The sequence below is a fragment of the Pristis pectinata genome, chromosome 12 (assembly GCF_009764475.1).
Source record: "Pristis pectinata isolate sPriPec2 chromosome 12, sPriPec2.1.pri, whole genome shotgun sequence".
In the NCBI taxonomy this organism is placed as follows: Eukaryota; Metazoa; Chordata; class Chondrichthyes; order Rhinopristiformes; family Pristidae; genus Pristis; species Pristis pectinata.
Genome location: NC_067416.1, coordinates 2,388,689 through 2,405,153, shown reverse-complemented (window position 1 = coordinate 2,405,153; position 16,465 = coordinate 2,388,689). Strand labels below are relative to the sequence as shown.

The window sequence follows — 16,465 nt, the reverse complement described above, 5'->3', positions numbered from 1 at the left end:
GCACTCTTTCTAATGTTACCACATCCTTTCTAGTGTGGCCTAGTCAAAGTCTTGTACAACTGAAACACGATGTCCCAACAATCCCCCTGCCTATGAAGGGGATATTCAGTATGAAGGTGGTATTCACTATAAAGATAAGCAAGCTAAATACCTTCAGTACCCTATCCATCTGTTGTCATTTTCAGGAAGCTATGAGCTTGCACCTCAAGTTTCTCTCTGTACATCAATGCTTCCAAGGCTCCCGTCATTAATGTATATGTCCGACAGTATTAGACAGGACAAAACATACTCACTTGCAATTGTCTGGACCAAATTAGATCTGTCACCATTCTTACCCAACTTTCCAGCTAATTTATGTCCCTCTATAACCTTGGGCAATGATCCTCACCACCTGCAAACTCCACCAATCTTTGTGTTGTGGGCAAACTTATCAGACCACAATGTTCTCGGGTAACAAACAGAAGTACCAGCACTCCTATCTTTTCATTCACCTACCCACCACTCGTTAGAGTTCCAGTCAGAAGCAACCCTCCACCTTTCTCTCTGCGCCAGCTTGCTGTCATCAATTTTCATAGTCACCTCAATTTAGTGAGGAAGATTTCCAATGCACATAACCATGTTGACTCTCCCTGATTAGTCCTTGCCTTTCCAAGTGACCATAAATCCCATCCCTAAGAATATGTTCCAATAGTTTCCCTACTACTGACATAAGGCTCACCTGGCTTACCTTTCTTGAATATGGGAACAACATTAGCTACCCTCCAATCTTACCCGTGGCTATTGATATTGCAAAAATCTCCGTCAGAGCCCCAGAAATTAACAAAATATAATAGATACAAATATTACAAAATGTACTAAATACATTTACAAATGTTTTGGAATTCTCTTTAATTTTGTTGGTCAGGGCCACTTCATGTCCTCTTTTTGCCCTTTATCTGCTTTCTTAAGATCCTCTAAACCTCAAAGGACTCATCAGGTATAGGAAATTGTTAACGTGCTTTTTTTCTTGCTGACCAGACCCTTCGTTAACCAAAGTTCTGTAACAACACGCACAAATGCTGGGGGAACTCAACAGGCCAGACAACATCTATGGAGGGAAATAAACAGTCGACGTTTTGGGTCAAGACCCTTCATCAGGACTGGAAAGGAAGAGGGCAGAAGCCAGAATAAGAGTGAGGGGGAGGGGGAGGAGCAACAGGCTGGCAGATGATAGATGAGTCCAGGTGAGGGGAAGGTAGGTGGGTAGAGGAAGGGGGAGATGCAAGAAGCTGAGAGGTGAAGGGTTGAAGTGGCAAAGGGCTGAAGGAGGAGGAATCCAGTAGAGAGGGCAATAGACATGGGGGGGGGGAAGGGGGAAGGTGGGGAATAGATGGGCAGGTAATCGGGAGGGAAAGAGAAGGGTGAGTGGGCTACAGGAATAAGGGGTAAAAGTAAGTGGGGGGGGTGTGGAAGAAAGGGGAGGGGTTACCAGAAATTAAATCAATGTTGAGGCTGTCAGGTTGGAGACTATCAAGGTGGAATATGAGGTGTTCCACCAACCTGTGTCTGCCCTCAATGTGGCAGTAGGCGGGCGGTAGATAAACATGTCAGTAATGGGAGTGGGATGTGGAATTGAAGTGGCTGGCCACCAAGATCCTTGCTTTTGTGGCAGACAAAGTGAAGGTCCTCGATGAAGCGGTCATCCAATCTGCATCGGGTCTCACCAATGTAGAGGAGGCAGCACTGGATGCAATAAATGACACCCTTGAATTCACCCAGAAGGACTGTCTAGGGCCCTGAATGGTGGTGAGGGAGGTGGTGGTAGGGACATGTGTAGCACTTTGCAGGGATAAGTGCTGGGAGGGACAAGGGAGCTGCAGAAAGAGCAATCCCTGCAGAAAGTTGGGAGGTGGGGGGGGAACCTAGACTTGCCTATCACCTGCCAGTCTGTGCTCCTCCCCCAACCACATTATTCAGGCTTCTGCCCTCTTCATTTACAGCCCTGATGAAGGGTCTCACCTGAAACGTCAACTGTTTATTTCCCTCCATAGGTGCTGTCTGACCTGCTGAGTTCATCCAGCATTTTGTGTGTTGCTCCAGATTCAGCATCTGCAAAATCTCCAGTGGTTCTCTAATCTTACCATCTTATTCTCACAGGGACATGCTGACTTGGAACTCTTAATATTTTGCTTTTAAACACCTCTTATTGGATGTTGTTTATGCCCTCTAGCAGCTGCTCCCATTCTACTTTCACCAGGTCCTGTCTTATACTATTGAAGTCAAACCCTCCCCCAATTTAAGATCTTGACTCTTGGGCCAACCTTGTCTTTTTCCATGACTACCTTAAAGCTTGCCAATTGTGTTTCTGTTCACAAAGGGTTCCCCCACAGACATCCTTATTCCCTAAAATAAGGTTTGAGTACAGCTCTCCCTAGTAGGTTTCCATACAGAACTGCTTTAAAAACTCCTGGATGTATTCCACCCCATTTAGACCTCTTAGACTAAAGCAATACCAGTTAATGTCGGGAAAAATCCCCACTACTACAATCCTATTGCTTCTACATCTACTTAACAGCTGTTTTTCTACATTGTTCTTTCAAATCCTGCTGACTATTTGGAGGCCTATAGTATAATCCCATCAAAGTGATCACCTACCTCTTCTTATTTCAAAGTACTATCCATACAGCTTCATTTGTTATCCTGCCAGGATATCCGAGTACTGCTGTCCCTGATCAACAGTGCAACACTCGCTCCCCTTTGGACTCCCTTTTTGGAACCCCCATTATTATGTCTGAAAATACTATATCCAGGAACATTGAGCTGCCATTCCTGTCCTCCTTCAGCCATGTTTCCGTGATTGCTACAAAATCATAATCCTACGTGCTGATACATGCTCTCAGTTCATGTCGTGCTGGTTTTCTCTTCTGTTTCTTGCTGTTCACAGCATTATCTGTGCACTAGCATTCATCTATGCCAAGCTACTTTAGCATCTGCAGTCTCCCATTGACGCCATTAACTGAAATAAGCTTTTCTTCCCTCCATCTCCACCCACCTCCCCACCAAACTCAATTATGTGAAAAAGGACTTGCTTTCCTTAGCTGAGAGGTCAATAATGCTTTGGGGGCGGGGTGGCATGGACAAAGTAATTGATAGAAGGTTTAGAGGGGAATTGAGGAAAAGCTTTCACTCTGTTATGGGGTATGGAACCCATTGCTGAATGGTTGGGAGAGGCAGAAACCCTCCCCACATTTAAACAGTATCTGGATGTCTTTGCATTTTGGTGGATTAACACCAAATCCTGTTGTGGCAGACTTACCTCTTTTTTTCTTGTAGTGTTTTGATTTCCTCACTGTAGAACTTCTCTGCAGAGCTGAAAAAGTAATTGGCTGAAGGGCTGTTCACTATTCTGCAGTGATCTTCCCAAATATTACATAAATACCACAGAGTTCTTCCTCTAGGGAGATGGGTATTTTGTTAATGCATACTCCTCACCATGCAGTGATGATCTTGCCTTTGGTACATATACAATGTGAAATTGTTCCAGGTGTTATTGCCTTGAACCATTAGCTGAAGTAAAGTATTCACAAGCTTAGACTTTTGGTTCTGATTTTTGGCATGCATTTTCATTCCAGGTATGTGGGACAAGGAACTTTGCCATACTGTTCCTTGGCTGACCCTATAGTTTACACGTACATTCTGCCCTGTGGTTAGTTGAAGTATTGCCAGAAATCTCCCAGGTAGCATCAATAGTCATTTTCTTGACCACATCTTAATAGTGATGAACAGGTTGCCAACCTGCTCTTTGAGTTGAGTGCAGCTTCAGCTGACTTTATTTTTTTTGACCTCAGCTGCTTCAGCATTTTTACTACTACTAAGGATCTTTAAAGTCAATTTGGTATCACCTCTTCCTGTAAACAATCTTGGGTGTGGTTTAGTGAGCCATTAGATGGGGCACGGTTGGCTGATTTACGATTGTTTATTGCAAACAAACCAACTAACAAGGCCTTGTTCCCAGGAATATTCTGGCTATTAACATCTCAAAGTATAACATTCTCACAGAATGAGGGTTACCTTTCCCTGGAGAACATGCAAATGGAAAAGTGTTATTGCTTTGAGTTGCATTCTTTATTCCGTAAAAGCATGTATTCAGATAATGTGAATTGTTCTGATTTTCTATTTCAGATTGAGAAATGGCATTTCAGAGCTACCAAATTTGAAGAAATGTGCTGCAGCGTAATGCAGATGTTTACTCGTCTTGCTAACTGTGAAAACCGATCCATTTCTCTATGATCTATACCCCTATGTCTGGATATAAAGGGTGTTGTGTCTATGGTGAAATCCTTTGTCCAGTGGTTAGGTAGGTAACATCACAGTCTGGTTTTGATCCCATATGCTCTTGGTTTGAGATCCTACAATTGTGTCAGCCCTTGAAAACAGTATCTCTTAAACAACACTACACCAAATTTATTGAATTTGGAGGTGGCAGTTCTTTCAAAAAAAAAACATTCTTGCTCTTTTAATTATGCCATCTACTGCTTTTCTCCTGTCAAGTTAGTTTCTTCTAAATATCCCACATTAATCTTGAATTTTTTCTCCATTCACCTGTACTGTGAAGGACATTAGCACACTGATGTCTTGTTTCTAGACTGGCATTTGAAACCAACACTAGGGTTAATGTGTTTGATTTGAGTGAATAGTTTCTAGGCCACTTGCTTACAAGTAAGCAACTTTATTCTGGTGGCTTTATCTTTCAGAGGCTGATGTAATTGTTCCTTGTAACTGTTTTAAGTCTACTGGTAGATTTTGTTTTTAAAGAAACAACCCATTGCATTTTATTTTTGTGTTGTCTCTTTTCTGGGACTGACTGTGGACTGCATCACCTCACTAGAACTAGCTAAATGTATCAAAATTGGGGAAGGCCACCAGAAGAATAAAGCACCCAAAAGACTCAGCCATGAGAGAACTGAAATATGCCGAGATCACATACTGCTGTTGGAAGCTGCTTGCTGTATGTTTTGTAACATTACTGTTTCCAACAGAACAGTGGCAGGCCAACAGATGCAGCAATCCGAAGGCTTGGAGCGCAACCTCCAGGCACAGCGCATGCGAGCTTTATAAAACGCGCAAGGCTATTCTGGTGTCTGCTGGTTCAGTCAGTACTTCAAAAGTGCCACCAGTTCCAAACAAAAGAACAGGGTGGGGAGCTGTTTCAAAACTGGAGACTCCAATCTCCTTTTTCTCAAAACAATTGGTTACAGTCATGGAATGAAACAACTGTAATGGTTACTCTTATTACAGGCATGTTGATTGAGATGGGGGGAGTGCAGACTGCCTCAGGCACCAGCATGGTCTGGGTTACAGCATGTAACCAAATTTTATTCACAGGTTCTACGCAGATGGCAGGGAATATGGCGTGGATGCAGTCCTTTAAAAATGATACAGCAGGCAGCTCGACTGGCACCGTGATCACGGCTTGGATTCAGGTCATGGGCTAGCTTTTGAAATGCCCAGGATTAGGGATCCTTTAGCAGTTGGGTCCTCAGTCCAAGAGCAAAGCATTGGATACAGTTTCTGAAAAATGGCTGCCATTGTGAACCATAGAACCATACAGCACAAAACAGGCCCTTCGGCCCACCATAAAAAGATCCTATCTTCTAAAAGTGTGGCAGTGAGTTAGGGTTAGTTTACAGTCTGATAATGGAAGGAACTGGGCCTGGGGAGGTTGTTTTGAAACATTTCAGAATATGAAATGGAGTTTTCTGGTAGACAGCACAAATGAATATCTGAACTTTCTGATCTTAAAAATGAATAGGTAGGGTGCAAAAAAAATTTTTTTTGAGCTTAGATTCATAGTGTCTACTAATCAAACTGTTGTATACTGCTGATAAGTTACGAAAATTAGATTCAGAGTTGTAGAGTACTACAACACAGAAACAGGCCCTTTGGCCCAAACATTTATGCTGACCAGGATGACCATCTCAGCTAGTTCCATTTACCTGCGTTTGGCCTATATCCCTCTGAACCTTTCCTATCCATGTACCTGTCCAAGTGTCTTTAACTGGTGTTACTGTACCTGCCTCAACCACTTCCTCTGGCATTATTGGAAAAATATAGTTTTGGCAAAATTAGTGATAGATTACACAAGCATGAGTGCTTCTGTCAAAGTATTTGGCTAATTCAGAGTTAGGTCATTAAATATTGGGGACCACAAGTTGAGAGAGGCAGCCTGTCATATTTTTGAAGGTTTAGAATTCTGGTATACTTCTGAGATAGTCCTAGTGTTTAGTGATGCAGTTTGCACTCTGTCATAACCTGAGTGTGATGCTGTGATGTGAAGGGTTACTAACGGCCTCTTCTATTGTCTTGTCTTCTTCCCTCATTGTGTACAGATGGAAGAATCCTCAGCACAAGTTACTACAGCTGTGGGATCGACAACGCCAGATGTACGAAGCGTGGCGCGATCATTCATTTAGCTTAGTGATAGGCAGTGAGGGTTTTTAAAAAAACGTTTTGAGGAAAGGTCTTGAAGTCACATTTGTGCAGCCAGTATTATAAGAAATGCTTTAACGTTTTTTTTTATAGAGCAGTCTAGATTATCTTTGAAATCAAAGCTAGTTGTGCTACTGTCCCCAAGTACCCGTTACAAGCTTGATGAAATGTTTTGTTTTGTGATCTGTTATAATGCATGAAAAACTATTTCTGAAGCTGCAGTTAATTTTTAGAAATGGGTTCAGTTTTTTAGCTGACTCATTTTGCATATGAAAGCCAGTTGCAGCATAAAATTAATTTTACAAACTTTCCATTCCCCTCCCCTGAAAAAAAAATTGAAGGTTCAGTAAAGTGTTTTCCCTACCACATTCCATGTGTTTCATTTTTATAAATATTGCATTTTCCATCCAGAATGGCATGTAACTTGGGTACTGCTCAGGACTGTATCTCACTAGTGAATTGAGAGGAAGGCTTCCTTATTCCTAGCCAGGTTTCGGACTCGTTTTGCATTGATCCAATAAAACGAGTAAGGCCCAGAAATTGAAGCTTTCCCTCTTGTGCTGCTGCGCTGATCTTGTCAGATGACTGTAATGGTATGGAGTGTGCACTGGTGATCATTTCTGTTCACACATTTGGAATGGTGAGGAAAGCCAAAGTGAAGTGAGTTTTCCAGTATTGCTCACAGTTAAAAATCTGGAAGAATAGTCTTTTTAATTGTGGAAGGACAGTTTCTGTGCATCTGACCCTCGTCTTGTTCCTGAAAATGTTGTGGGGCTGGTTTCTTTGTGCAGGAATCTAAGCAGAATGTTTGATGCTTTGATTTCTTGAGTTGGAAGCAAAGATAAGAGAAAACAAATGTTTTCCAGGTTAACACTTAGTCCCAAACATTAAACTGCTTTTAACTTCACTGGCTGGCTCTGCCAGCCCAAATTGGCTCCTTTGTCAGCCTATTACATCACAATCATTCAGACATATCTGCTGAAATAGTGTTAATTCTTGCTCCTCATAGACCTGTGCTTCCCAAACTATCTGTCTTACCACTAATCTGCCCAAGTAATTTTGGAGCCTTCATGATCTGTGATGAATTTTACACTATTGAAGCACAGATTTGGTTAAAGACACTTCCTGAAGCTTTCAGTTCCAGGGAAGTGATTGTATAATGCCTATTGAGAGGGGGGAAGGAAATGGTCTTCAGTGTTATTTGTCAGAAACCTGTGGGTTATCCATGTCATCTTGGCCTATAGTAGAGATGCAAGCAGGTGCCACTGATATAACTGAGAGCTGCCCAGTGTTGAAGGATGATAGAGGAAGAATATGTAAATATTTGGAAGCAGCAAAGTCGATTCTACACATAGCTATTGTTAAATAAGAATCTCCCTTTTTCCTTCCTTCCCATAACTTTCTAAATGGTTATTTTCATGTCTGCTGAACATGTCTGTCTTTTCCTCACTTGCTCTCAAATGTTTTTATAGTTAGCTCAACTTCTGCTCAGAATTTAGAATGGAGAGAATATTTACTAAGCCAAGCAGAAGTTTCTAGGTTCATCATTTTAACATGACCTCGGCACTGACCACATTGACCTTGTCTGTTTATGGAGTGACTTAGCATATCTATGGAACATTGTCACTTTGAGTTAGACAAAGGGAAGAGCTTCAATGCTGTATTTGGCCAATGTCTCTGAAATAGTTAACTGTCTAAACTCCAAAGTGCTTTTGGTCTTGTTTTCTCTTTCTCTCTGTGTTTGAAACTCTCTGTCATCCAACACTGCAATAGTTCTTAGTTAGTCTGAACAGGATGCTGCTAGACAAGAAAGCTAAAGATACAAAATACTTTGCTACAATGGAAGCTTAGCTGCAACAAACTCACTTCAGATTGCCCTCCTAGTGTTGCTTCGTTTAGCTCCTCTGTGTTCACTTTCACCTTCCAAGTCCGCTACCGCCCTAACGTTCCTGTGGTCAAATTTTAATGTAGGACATCAGAGGACTTGTTTACACAGCCAGATTTAATTCTTTAGTTGTGGTTCTGGATTTTTAACTAGAATTTTAAGGGATAGTTTATATGGTAGCTACAAATATATAGCTGCCACATTTGTATGCTATGATGGATTCTGCAGGCTAACCAGTTCTTGTCCATCTTCCCCTGCCCCCTTCTCTTATGGTGAGGAAGAAAAGTGATCAATGTGGTGCCTCGACTGTGAAACAATCACAGTGATCGTACTTCAAAACCTCAGGCTGTGTAAAGTGCTTTGGAGTGGCCCACGATTGAAAAAGGCACTATATAAATGTGAACCTTGTTATCATTTGCTGTAAACCTGAAGTTGTGATAAGAGTGAGCAGGATTGAAGTCCAGGCCTTCAACTGAGACACACATATAGATTCTGATTGCATTTTCGGTATAAACCCGGACAACATACAAAATTAACCAGCCACAAATGTAAAAAGTTAAGAACTTTAGTGTCTCTCCAGGTACCAGCTGTGTATTTAAGTTATTAATATAATTGGATCAAATTTAACTTGGATAAGGAACAGAAGAGATCAATTGGGATGGCTGAGAAGGGAACAGGAAATACTCGACAGAATACTTGAATACATTTTTCCGTGTTACCCAAACTGAGGGGTGATCCCCTTCATGACAACAGCCTGGATCTTGTTTTACATGACTACCTCTTTGGAGAAGTTTCAGTCAAATATGTTGAGTTGATACTGGAGGGAATTTACATCATTTGGAAGAGGCAAGTTGAACAGGCAGGAATGATCGACTGACTTGATGCATGGACAAGATCTGGACTCCTTCTAACCCTCTGAAGAGCAAGGATGAGCTTGTGAAACCATCTCCAGTTGTCTACAGGATACAACCTCGTCGTGACCAATTTTTTTGACTATTTTTTTTCCATATAGAGGCTTTTATCGTTGGACCTTGATTATACAAGAATTGAGTTCCCATAGGTTGCTGAGAGTTTTCAATGATTCTGCTGATCAGTCAATTCACATAATGAGGCTTGCCCTATTGAAAGACAAAACTACAGATGTTGAAAATACTCAGCAGATTCTGGACAGCATTTGTGGGAATGAAACATTGACTGTTTCTCTCTCTCCACTATTGCTGGAGTATTTCCAACATTTTCTTTACTTTTTAATTGAAGCTTACCCTATTTTTGGTCTGTAACCAGCATAGGTCAAGGTTTTTCTGTTTAAGTAAACAAATCCTAGTACCAAATGTCATCTGACAAGAGGAGCACCAAAATGTGACTTCACTTAAATTAAGGTATTGCTTAGGGCTGCAATGGGACTTCTGGGGTATCGTTTCATTATTTGAGTATTATCCAAGGTACCCAAAGAGAATGGAAAGACTTGGAATTATTCCTTGTACATTTTTAAATAAAGTATTTGTAAAGAGCCACAGTAGAAACTTTTCTCAAGTTGTGGTGGCACTTGTTGGGTTAATAGATGGCTGTTTCATATTAAAACTTTCCCAAACAAAAAAAGTGGGCAAAAGAGTGATGTGAATCATTACAGCCCTAAATCTTGTAAGAGGTAGTCTAGGTCAGATAGGGCATTTCTTGCTGCGCACTTTTTCTTTCTGTTGAGAAGGTGGTGTATTGCTTTTGCGGAAAAGTAAGACCACAGGAAGCCCCCACGTAACATTCTCCGCTTGGATCTGATCAACAGGGTGTCGTAGTCAATCTTCAGCACAGTTCTTGAGTGGCGACCAAGAACCCTGGGCCTTTAGAGGTGGTCTAGCAGGAGAGTTTCAGGTATTCTACGAATTCCCAATGACTGATTTTATTTTCATTTTGAAAGAGAAACATTGTACAAAAAGAAAGGATTGGTCTGTTGATGGCTAGCTGGTTTCCTTAACAGAACATGGTACATTTGGTACTGGCACCTAATTTGCTTTCTTTTCAGTTGGAAGGAGATGTTGGAATCCCACTGCGCCTGCGCGCACTGCAAATTTTAGTTCATGTGTCGTTGACAAAAATGTTTCTTTGCAGGTTGCGCAACATTTACTCAGCGCTAGCGCAGCTTGCTTTGATCTCGAAGTTCCATGAACAAAGATGACCAAGTAATAATGAATATTCAGCCTCTAAAATGTAGGTGGGACGGAGTGTGGGGAAAGAATGCATAAGCTTTGACTTCAACAGAAGTAAAATTTAACTCACCTTACCATTAGTGCCTAATGGACTAATGGGAGGGTCGATGGAGAAAGATGTTTCTGACTGAATGCTGCTGAATCTTGGTTTTGCTCAAGGGTTCATGGAGTTTCGCTGCGCTGTTTTTCTTTTCTCCCCTACAGGTGCTTTTGCGCATTGCCTGCGAAACCGCGCTTGCGAAGAAGCTCTGGATGTACGGCTTCGACAGCCAGTTAACCCTCTCCAGACCAAACCTCCTCCCTAAAAATTCCTTGCCCCCATCCTTCAAAAGAGATCATTTGGCTTTTTAAAACAAAACTCTTTAAACACAATTCCAAAGTAAGTGCAGTAATTTGTACATCTTGGACTTGTTTGCTACTGTAGATACTAGTTAGTGCTTAACATTTAAGGCATACAATTTCAAATGACTGGAATTGATTTCATCTGCTTATTACACAGATGACGCTTTACATGGTGCCTTCAGTAGCAAATGAGTTGAGATTGGAAGGTATGTTATGTGGAGCAGATACTGATGTCCAAATGCGATGCAGAGCTGTACTGACTCAGCTGTTTGTTCTTCGCAGCGCTTGTTGCCCATTGAAGGGGCAAATGACCTCTTCTACCAGCCACCACCACCCATGCCGACATCAAAGGTCTACGCTATCAGGCCGTACTTTCCAAAAGATGAGGTCAGTGTGCTGTTTTATCTAAATGATGTTGTAGTTAAAGTGCTCTTTAATTTTGAAATCCTTTTTTTATGCTATTGTAAATTAAGATTTAACTGAATTTTAGTCAGTTACTTTGTTCTGCAGGTATATCAAAATTTCAAATCCAATAACCAAGTGTAAAGTCAGTCATGGCTTGTCATGCAAGAACACCATAGTCAAGCCACATTCCCCTGCCGTGTAACTATCGAGGTTTGTAGCAGCAGGGTTATTTGCATGTGTCATTGCTGTCTGTACACAGAAGCCTCTTAAATTAGAATCTTTATCTGCATTTACTTCAGTTACTCAGTTAGTCTTGAAGCAATGCTTCAACTGCTGCTTGTGGCACACAATTTCTAAAGTCATTTCTATTCAGCATTTTCTCTGGTCTTGCTGATCATTTTAATCCCTTTAGTTATGCAGTAATGAGAAGAAAGCATCTGATGCCTGCACCCTCTGGCTCTTCTGATCAGAAGTTGTATTCACAATTTATATTCATCCAATCTCTTCATATTTTAGAAATTAAGCATTATCAAATTTCCTTTTGGCCATTTCTCTTCAGTGATATTGTTGCCATATCTGGAGTCCTCAAAGCCTACCTGCACTCTCATCAATTACTAAACCAGGTCAAAATGGGATGTTTTTAGCACCGCTATACTGCAAGTAGGATCAGTCTTATATAACCTTGGTTGTATCGAACGTCAAAGCAGAATGAAATGCAAGCTAATGGGGTGTGGAGGGGAAGTGGGATGACCTTTGGATTTCTCATGTGAATTAAACCATGTGAATTCGTTTTGTCTTTGCAATGACACACTGGCTGAATTAAATCTGGCATGGAGTTGGCCCAGAAGCCAGAGCCATTATTGGGTAAGTTTGTGATATTGCTTACAAGTATGAGGTCATTGTTTCAGCTTCGTCAAGGGAACAGATGCATCGGTGTCTGGGTTGCAGTCTCTATACCCAAAATATCCAGCATCTTAAACATTGTAGGCTCATCTTGTGTTCTGCAAAATCAGAAACGTACATCATTGTCGATGTTCTTTGCTCCCATTTTGGGAAGAAGCAAAATTGGAAGAGCTTGCTTCAGCAGGACTTCGGACTCCCTATACCTAGTGAAACCAACTGGATCATTCAACTGTTTCCATGCCTCCAGTGCTTGGTTAATCTGCATAAAATAGTGATTAACCTACTCTTTGCAGGTAAAAGAATCTGGGGAAACTGGAATGCTATATGATGGATTTGTCCTCGTACAGAGAAATCACCATTGATATGAGTTAACTTGGTAAGTTCAATATCAGATTGGCCAGTCGCCTTTTGAACTGAGTTCATCTATCTTTTGAACTGAGATGCTGGTCTCTGTTGTAGTGACCCTGGTTCCTACACAGGTGTACACATGTGAAGTCCTTTGCTTGGGTTGCTAGTCTCTAGATAATATTTGGCTACTTGGAGGCCAAGTCATTAGGTGTATTTAGGGCAGAGATCGATCGATAGGTTCTTGATTGGTAAGGGGGTTGTGGGAGATGGTGGGAGAATGGGGTTGAAAAATAAAATTAACCATGATTGAATGGTGGAGCAGACTCAATGGCTGAATGGCCTAATTCTTCTATATCTTATGTTCTGATGGGTACACAAGAGCAACAAACAACCTGCTGAGTGTTTGTTGCATAGAATGTTTGGATCATTAATCCAGAATATTGTAAGTGCTGATTCAGCATTAGAATTGTGAGCCTTAAGAGCAGGCTTGCCTTTATTTGCTGAGCCCCTGGACTGGAGATCCTGGTAGGGTTTCTTTTGAGATTTCTGAATGGAGTTGAGTGTCAATGTTTTGTCATTGCAATCTGAAAGCTTCTAAGTCATCTTGTAATCAAGTTTGCTAATGGGTCTAGTTCCTGAATTGGGAGCAAGGAAATAGTTGGAGGTTTTAAATTTGCTTAAAATTCTGCCTTCAATTATTTTAAGCTCCTCTACATCTGGCCAGATTTGAACAGTGCTTTGTCTCTGGTATGCTTGGAATTGCATGGAAGCACTCATGGGTCTAGCCCTAGACTTGGTAAAAGTTATTGTGGGTCACCATCCTTCTGCTCAATCTTGTCAAGACCCTTATTGGGTCTGAGCATGGACCATTTACTCATTAAGGGAAAAATTGGATAAGGATAAGATCCTGTTATTGTGGAGACCTGATTTGCAACTTGGAGGAAAAATACTTTAGTCAAAACTAATCAGCAATGATGTTAACCGTTGCTTATTTTGTGCCACCTCAGTCCTGGTTCTTTACCAACAAGACAGTGGTAAGACTACACCATTCTTTCCCCCTTCTCAGCAACCTCCTCTTAGTTTGTGTGGAAAGCACTGATCCAGTCCTTTGGTCTGGCTCGTTCATCATTGAGGCCTTCAGTACCTGGAAAGGTTATCATTGCATGTGCATGAATTATTAGTAAAAACTAGTACCATAGCAAATCTTGACTGATTTCTCACCTGACATTTGGGTGTTCAACAAATTGACCATATTGGAAAGAATTGTGGATTTGTTTTTCCTGCCCCTCAGCTGTCAAACACAAGCTGGATTGAGAGGTTCCTCACTACCAGCTATTTTTAATCAAGGGCAAGGAAAAGACCCTGAAGACCTTGCTGCTCTGTGCATTTGTCATTTCTTGGGAAATATAGTTGGAGAATGGCAGACATTGCAAATGAGACCAGCATTTCTGCCAGCTACATCACTGATACAATTGTGTCATAAATGTGTATGTGGAATAGCAGCATAGCCTTACGGACTTGTCCCCAGTTGTTGGTGGCACTGAAGATCTAGGCTTATTTCCACAAAGGATGAACACTGCCGCTGTTCCTTTTGGAGCTTTATTTCATTGCAAATTCATCTCCCATAACTTGGCATTCAGCACTGCTTTTGTGGACTTCTGGTCTGGTTTTAATGGCATCTTTGGGATCCTTCTATTGGAGCTGCCATTCCTCACCTTATCACTTGGATCACTGGCTGCTATTTAAGATGTCTTAAAATCTTAATGATTTTTTGATGTATTCATCAGTTGCTTCTGCACATCCTTAGTGTAACAGAAGATGTGCAGAAGCTGGAGTGTTATCATATATGCAGCTGTGTCAAATTTTATAACAAAAAGCTTGGTGATGGAGGTAAGTTTTCTGAGGTTTTAAAGGATAGAGTTTAGAGGGGGTCACTTCAGTGTGTGTGTGTCCCTGGCAGCTGAAAACATAACCACCGATTATAGAGAAATTGGGTCTGGGAATGCTAGAAGTGGAGGAGTTCCAGGATTGTTGAGGGCTGTGTTAGGAGGGGTTAGAAATTGGCAGTGGCATTCCACAGTAAAGTAGGAAAGAGAATTTTAAATTGCTTAACCAGGAGCCAATGTAGGTTGCTAAGCATGGGTGATAAGTGAATGGAATGTTAATTGAATGGAAGTGAATGGCAAGTTGGTGTGCAAATGAGTTTTACATGACCCTTAACATATTCCTGTTTATCCTGTTTTTAAAAATTGAGGTACACTGTTCTGTACCCTTCCAAATTAGGTTTTATGCACTTTAGTTGTGAACTTAAAGGTAAATTTCTAATTTTGGTTTACCTATCAACTAAAGTACGAGTCATTGGGTATATTTAAAGCAGAGGTTGATAGGTTCTTGATTAGTAAGGGTGTCAAAGGCTACAGGCTGAAGGTGGGAGAATGGGGTTTAGAGGGTAAAATAATCCATGATTGACAGAGTAGACTCAATGGGCCGAATGGCCTACCACTGCTCCTCTGTTTTATGGAGTAGGATTCCATTTGCCTCAGTGGGATGCTGGAACGTTAACCCCAATCCCACAGTCTAATTGGGCTATATTTGTATTGTGTGCGATTCTGGTCACCCCATTACAGGAATGATGTGGAGGCTTTGAAGAGGGCGCAGAAGAGGTTTATCAGACTTAAGAGTACTAGCTATAAGGAGAGGTTGGATAAACTTGGGTTGTTTTCTTTGGACCTTGTCGGGCTGAGGGGAGACCTGAGATGCATATGAGATGGTCAGTCTTTTTCCCAGGGCAGAAATGTCATACTGGAGGACATAGATTTAAGGTAAGAGGCAGGAAGGTTTAAAGGAGATGTGCAGGGCAAGTTTTTTTTCACCCCACAGAGTGTTATGCCCCAAAAACATGCTGCCAGGGGAGGTGGTGGAAGCCGTACAATAGTGGTGTTTAAGAGGCATTTAGACAGGCACATGAACATACAGAGAATGGGGGAATATGGATCATGTGCAGGCAGATAGTTTTAGTTTAATTTGACATCATGGTCGGCAGACATTTGTGGGCTGAAGGGCCTGTTCCTGTGGTGTACTGTTCTATATTCTGGATTGCTTCCATGATGAGCTGATGATGACTTGGGGTGTTGTGATTTTCTGATTGCATCAATACAAATGAAAGGATGAAATGTATGCATCCCCTATATTTTTTATCCATATGTTGTATCAGTCCACATCTAGCCTTTTTAAAGTACTGTTTATTAACTGGATTTGCTTTTATCTGCAGGCCTCTGTGTATAAAATCTGTAAGGAGATGTATGATGATGAAATGGATGGTGACACAATGTCTGATCAGCCAGATATTATTGGCGACAGGTGAGTGTGTAGAGGTTTGTGTGTGTAGAGTGTTCAGTTATCTCTAAACTTCACAAAGGACATCACTTCTCGCTGCCTCGGTAAAGCAGCCGGCATAATCAAAACCCACACACCCCGGTCATTCTCTCTTCTCCCACCTCCCACTGGGCAGAAGGTAAAAGCCTGAAAGTGCATACCACCAGGCTCAAGGACAGCTATTCTGCTGTTATAAGAGTATTGAACGGTCGCCTGGTATGATAAGATGGACTCCTGACCTCATAATCTACCTTGTTATGATCTTGCACCTTATTGTCTGCCTGCACTGCACTTTCTCAGTAACTGTAACATTTGATTCTGCATTTTTATTGTTTTACCTTGTTACTACCTCAAGGCACTGTTGTAATGAATTGTCTTGCATACCATTCATACAGATCAAGTTTTTCACTACCTCTGTACATGTGACAATAATAAACTGATTTACCAATTTACTCCCATGGTTTTATTCAGGTAAACCTAGATTGCCCAATGCTAAATTGTCTTTGCCTCTGTAATTGAATAGTTGAAGTAAGCT

The 16,465-nt window shown here is 41.4% G+C and overlaps 1 protein-coding gene across 1 annotated transcript in view; it reads left to right on the top strand.

The window, feature by feature from the left end:
* The window catches only part of LOC127576867 (protein O-GlcNAcase-like), a 40,751-nt gene that overhangs the window by 18,100 nt on the left and 6,186 nt on the right, over window positions 1-16,465 (top strand). The window contains exons 10-12 of the mRNA XM_052027672.1: window positions 4,162-4,212; window positions 11,182-11,286; window positions 15,827-15,915. Coding sequence (XP_051883632.1) covers window positions 4,162-4,212; window positions 11,182-11,286; window positions 15,827-15,915 — 245 coding nt within the window. The remainder of the gene's footprint in view (window positions 1-4,161; window positions 4,213-11,181; window positions 11,287-15,826; window positions 15,916-16,465) is intronic.